At 39.7% G+C, this 6,170-nt stretch overlaps 1 protein-coding gene across 1 annotated transcript; it reads left to right on the top strand.

Annotated features, from left to right (window-relative positions):
* The first annotated feature begins 1,634 nt into the window (after positions 1–1,634).
* Positions 1,635–3,646, top strand: LOC143139266 (leukotriene B4 receptor 1-like). The gene has a single exon (XM_076299874.1). It carries the CDS (start codon positions 1,800–1,802, stop codon positions 2,745–2,747), a length of 948 nt encoding a protein of 315 aa, XP_076155989.1. The 5' UTR covers positions 1,635–1,799; the 3' UTR covers positions 2,748–3,646.
* Positions 3,647–6,170: the final 2,524 nt, after the last annotated feature.

Raw genomic sequence — 6,170 nt, 5'->3', positions numbered from 1 at the left:
ACAGAAAACTGTGTCTGCCCTACCCTCCTTTCGGGGGTGCAGTCCAGCGGGGGGGCTACAGATCAAAATGAAAAACGATGGTTCCATGCTATCCATATGGGGTTACATGCCCACCAAGTTTCGTCTACCCCGGTCTTTCAGTGTCCCGGGACTCATTGACAGAAATTTGGGCATGCGAAAAAGAAAAAAAAAAAAAAAAATAATCTGACTAAACCTATATGACCGCCGCTTCGCTGCGCGGCGGTCATAATAAGAAAACATAGAAACACAATGGGGTCCTGCACCTTTGGTGTAGGCCCACAATGACTCAATTCACTTGAAGGAGGTCTGCATCCTTTCTTTTCCAGACATTTTAGGATTTTGCCATGGTATTGTTTTAGTATCGAGATATTTATGGCAGGTATTGTATCAAAGTCATAATTGTGGTACCATGACAACACTAGTCTGCAGTCACAGACACAGTTCACAGCTCCGGACAATATCCAGTCTACTCCAAGGGGCTACAGAGGGAACCGGAGAGGTTGATAAATCCGTTCTAAAACCAACACAGGTTGGTGCCCACTCATTCATAAATAGTAAGATTTCCCACTTTCCTCAATTAAGACGAATAGTGTGTTGATTGATATTGCAGGCCTCTTGCTGCCAGGAGTCTGTATTGTGGCATGCTTTTATTTCAGTTAGCCTATTAGCTGGTTTGATTTGCATTGAGCTCAATGAGCATAAAAATAAAACCATGCCAATCTCTAGGTATGGTGAAGGGTATGTGATGATGTTGGGCCATTTTAATTCCAAAGGCCAAGGGAACTTTATCAGGATGCATAGTATCCTGGATCCATAAAATAACTGGCCTTTAAAAATACAAATCTGCCTGCCTCTATGGGAATTTAACATAGTGTGCCAATACTTATGACCATTGTATTTTAAGGAAGAACATTTATTTATTTATGATACATTATTCATTCACAAAGAAAATTGGTGTCCTTAAAGGTTGGATATTTCCTCATTTTTTACTTAAGGCATTAAGATAAATTTCCAAAAGATGATTTTATGTTCCTCTTTTTAGTCAACTTATTTAGTCAATAATTCTGAAGGGTACTGTATCTTCCACTCCATGAAAAGTGTGTTAATGCATCAGGAATTAGCCTACAATATAGACTAAAACGTTTGTCGTTTGTATTATTCTTCAGGAACACTTTAGTTTGTTAGGGTGTGAAGCAGCACTTGTAACATTCTGCAAATTTGTGATCGTCTGATGAATGTGAGCATGAACATACAAGACACAAGTAAACACTAGGTTGTAAAGCTACATTTTTTGGCAGTAACGGTAATGGCGTTATTAAAATGGGAAGAGTAATCAATTAGATTACTCGTTACTGAAAAAAAGTAACACCGCTATTTATAACACCGTTATTCCCATCACTGCTGAAGGCTAACCTTTAAATAACCAAATGACAAGGTCATTCCACAACTAATCAGTTGACATTTGGCCGCATGCAATGACTCAATACAGATTTATTTATTTTTCCATTTTTATCATGCGCTACAACTTTTGTTGGTCTTCACTGCCAAATACACAAATCAGGCAAAAGGACAGGGTGCTCTGAAGAATATCTTTTTAAAACAGGTCCATAGAATAACAAATCAGCATTTTTAGGTAATTTCTGCTGTAAGTGTGTGAAGATGTGAAGTGCAAGGCAGGAAGTTTGCTTGAGGTTATTGCCTGCAACTTCCTCTTGATTGCTCACACTGCTCTCACAGCTCATAGTGGTCACATTGTTCTGGCAACAGTCATTACTATCATGCAGCAGCTCAACATCACCAGCATCAGCTCCACTGCCCCGGTCTCGCTGGGGACCCAGGTGGCAAGTGCCATGCTGGGCTGCTGCTGTGCCCTGGGGGTGCCTGGCAATCTGGTGGTGCTGGCCGTCCTCCGACGCAGACTGGCTGGAGGAAACTTCACTCTCTGGCTGATGCTGAACCTCTCTGTGTCAGACCTGCTGACGCTGCTCACACTGCCTGTGTGGATTTACACGTTGTGTCACGGCTGGAGTTTGGGCCTGGTGCCTTGCAAGCTTCTCTCCTACCTGGTGTACTGGAGCCTCTACACCAGCGTGCTGTGCGTCACTCTCCTGAGTGTGCAACGCTACATCCAGGTGCTCTATCCACAGCGCTGGGCCGAGCTCAAGTCTCCGGGTCGCAAGATTCTGCTGGGACTCGTATGGGCTCTTGGAGGCATTCTGTCCTGTCATGCTCTGGTCCAAAGAGAAGTGATATTGGAAGGGGATGGACGGCTCCACTGCTTGCAACACTACAGGTCGGACGGGGAGCAGGTGACCACACTCCTCCTCGAGAGCCTGCTGCTGTTTGTACTTCCGTTCTCTATCCTGGCTTCCCTATACATCAGCCTGCACAGAAGGGTGACGCAGACCATTCGTTCGGGACACGAGAGGATGAAGAAGCTGGTGGTCAGCATCATTGTGGTGTTCTTCATCTTTTCCATTCCAATCCACCTCAACAATCTGTTCACCGTTGTGGCAGTTTCTTTGAGATCACATGACATCCTGCAGTTTTCCAAGGTCACTAAGAATGCTGCTGGAGCACTGACTTTCATCAACAGCTGTGTGAACCCCTTCCTGTATGCTTTTTCCCACCGGGAATTGCGTCAGTCCACAGCCATGCCACTGAATCCTGCACTCAGTCCAAACAACGCACTGGTAATAGACCCAACCGCATCCTCAAATCTATAGATATTGCTCCCTTAATGAACAGCAGGTGATGTCATATTAGAGAGTACAATACCTGATCAGATCAGGTCTCAGAACTCAATAATTGAAGATGCCCAGATGTAAGTCATGTTCCACTCTCTCTTATCAAATAAGTATGTCAGACAATCAAGCAGAAATGGAATATAGTATTCAAAATTAAGTTTTCATCAGTGTAAAAACCAATCGTTGCATTTACATTAGTTGAGATTGAGCCCATAACGCTTGCTTTTGAGTTTTCATGTTACTTGATGGCTGCCATATTTCAGTTGGTTGCAATTCAACAACCTAATTTGTGTGCCTTGTGATCCTTACATCTTTAACATGATGAATTTTACTTTTTAATGAAAAACTTAAGACCTTACAACAGGAATGCATTGTCAGCAACGGGTTTCAAAGGGCAATTACACTCAAGATAAATGATTAAAATAATAATAATAAAAAAACACCAAGTATCATTCTAAAGTAGCATCTTATTATGTTTCATCTATTATTTACATATCCATCCAATCCATCCAATACATATTTTTTTTGCAAAGTGTTAGTCATCAATTTCATGCAACTATGAGGCTGGGTTGTAGTTAGCTAGTAATCAAGGATCTTTGGTTGTACCATCCTGAAAGTCAAATGCATATTTTCTATGTCTGTACTAAGGGGTATGACATGCACATGTTTGAAACCATTTGTGGTTTTCGGTCAGCACCTTCCTGCCTCATAAGATATATAGCTCTCTCTGTTTGAGGGTAACACATGGGTAACCAGACCCCCTTAGCAAATTTGAATTGGCTCTGCAGGTGAGTCTGGAAAGGAGCATTGACATTAAATTCCAAACCACCAAAAACCCAAGAATGTGTTATTTTCTGGAATTTAGTAAAACCGCTGGTTACAGATGGCTCTGGGGGTTTCTCCTGGGGCGGTGGGGGATGGGGGGGGGGGGGGGGTTACAGTAGTTAAATAAGCCAGCTAAAAAAGCTATTTTAACAGGGCTACCATACCCTAAAACACAACCTGGTCTGTGACAACAGGATGCAGTGGTGTAGTCTACGTGATACGCAGGACTACGCAGTATACCCACTTAAAAAGCATCACCATCTCCGTATGCCCATTTAAAATAGGCAAGGATATTAACATTTGGGTTTGATCACAGTATACCCACTACAGCTAACTAGACTACACCACTGAGGATGTGTGTGAACAGGATGACAATAGGATATGTATTAGTTGTTATGAATTAATAGAATCTTTGCTCTGTCACAGATTTATTATACCACAAGATGATACCCTATCTGTCTCTACAGTACTCATTGTTTTTGTCCCCATTGTTAAACATGATAATGTACAGTATGTTCTATATGGCATTATTGTTAATATTATTATTATTTAGAATGCCCTGATGCACTATTTGTAATATTTGCAATAAAGGAAGTGATTATTCACTGTCCATGAGAACATGAGTTGTTATCTTGCATATTGGTCTCCTGTAAAATGAAAAAGGGAAATACACTTCCTATGCTGTGGTTTGCCACGTTTCTCAAAGCTGAAGAGGTTTCAGAGACAGACATGTACAGTATAACTCTCCCATTGACAGCAGTGCATTCTTTATCTTATCATATCTTTGCTACTTTCATTTGATAGTAGAGTTGAGCATCTTTGAAACTGTATTGACTCTGAATCTGCTTATCAATCCCCGTTCCTATTGGTACCTATTGATATAAATATGTCTTTATTGTTATCCAGTTGTTAAGTCCAACGTCACGGGTTCACCAGCTTTTTCGTCAAAAAAACAAAAAAACATTTACTAACGCAACCAGCCGGTGAACCTTGTCAATATCACCTCTGTTTCAGTAATTAGCCTACTGTAGCTGTGCAGCCAGATGATACAATCAATGGTAACATCCTGGCTTCTGCGAAAAATAGGATTTTATTAGGTTGAGGCAACAAGTGAGTAGTAGGATGACAATTTTCTTAAAGGTTACTCTGAATAGCGGAAAAAATAGTTTATTTTACTGTCTATGGAGAAAAACGAGCGGCTCTGAAAGCCGTTGGACCCGGAAAGAGATTTATTATCCCATTATTGCATCATAACTTAATAACCGAATTCCAGGAGTAGTCTATGTGCTAAGCCTTAATTGAACATTCAAAAAGTGTCAAAAAATCTTGATCCACAGACATGAATTAAAACATTATATAATAATACAGGTCTATCTAGAGCAGTGAATTAAAATAATGGCTAGGCTTTGTCGAGTCTCAAAATAGGTTACAAACGTCTTTACATTTGTTTGCAATGTTAAAGTGGCTATTTTGTTTAGAAATTAGGCATAACCAAATACGATTCCTTTTGCAATCTGCCAAAAAGAAGCTCACCGAAAAAGAAGGGTTCACTGGCCTGTTCTTCTTTAGTGAGTGCATTACCACCACCATCTGCTGGACTTAGGTGTAATGGCAAGTGCTTTAGCCTCGTTCTGGCCGGCGGGTGAATAAGGCGAATAGTGCCTAAGCCAGTTAAACTCTGTACTAGTTCGATCAACGAGTTATGGCTCTCGAAGGGCTTCTCAATTGGTTTTCATGCCTTAAAAGACCCTGGGTTGAGATTATGTGGTATTTTTCCTGTTTAATGATACATTCATATTTCTATAAGTTTTAGTATTGCTGCATTCATTGTGAGTCAGCAGATCATTGTGAATCAGCAGACTAGTTGTCAGAGAAAAGGGGAGATGAACACTAGCTAGACCATTATGTATAAGGAAGGGGAAATAACCATATATGGCCGAGGAAGGGAAATTGAAGTAAAACACATTGGGAAGTACTGGAAAACGTTTAATGTATTGTCAGGAAATAGTTTCCACCATTATAATGGGCTCAGTTCAATTCTGACTGGCTGAGCGGTGAGGAACTAAGTAGGAATTATAAGTATCTATTTGTTTTGGAACATTTTATTTTTGATTATATTAATGTCATATTAACTATTTTGGTTTTATTTTGTAGTTGAAGATTGCTCATTCAATGCACAATTGCAGATTTGTTCAAATATCTGTTGAAAAACAAGTCATTAAACTGATATACTTGTTTACAACAAATACAAATGCGGTTGTTTTTTGTTATTTTTCAATTCAACTTCAGTAAACCACACAAATAAATCTGTGATTTTAGCAGTGTTGGGCAAGTTACTTTAAAAAAGTAATTAGTTACAGTTACTAGTTACTTCTTCCAAAAAGTAACTAAATTAAATACTCAGTTACAAATTATAAAAGTAACTAGTTACTTCAGAAAGTAACTATTGCAATAAATTTTTCAAATGTGACCCCACCTCCTCCCCTCTTTAACGGAACTTAAAATACATGTGCATGATCAATTATTTATGATAAATCTGAATATTATAACGAAATGGACACTTAATACAATATATTA

The sequence above is a fragment of the Alosa pseudoharengus genome, unplaced genomic scaffold (genome assembly GCF_046254945.1).
Source record: "Alosa pseudoharengus isolate Yale_2024_CS ecotype anadromous, Long Island Sound unplaced genomic scaffold, YU_APseudo_1.1 YU_APseudo_1.1_scf_10, whole genome shotgun sequence".
Classification (NCBI taxonomy): Eukaryota; Metazoa; Chordata; class Actinopteri; order Clupeiformes; family Clupeidae; genus Alosa; species Alosa pseudoharengus.
This window is presented reverse-complemented; position numbering and strand designations above follow the sequence as displayed.

Excerpts from the sequence above, each read along its gene's own strand:
- LOC143139266 (XM_076299874.1), top strand. The coding sequence starts at position 1,800 with ATGCAGCAGCTCAACATCACCAGCATCAGCTCCACTGCCCCGGTCTCG.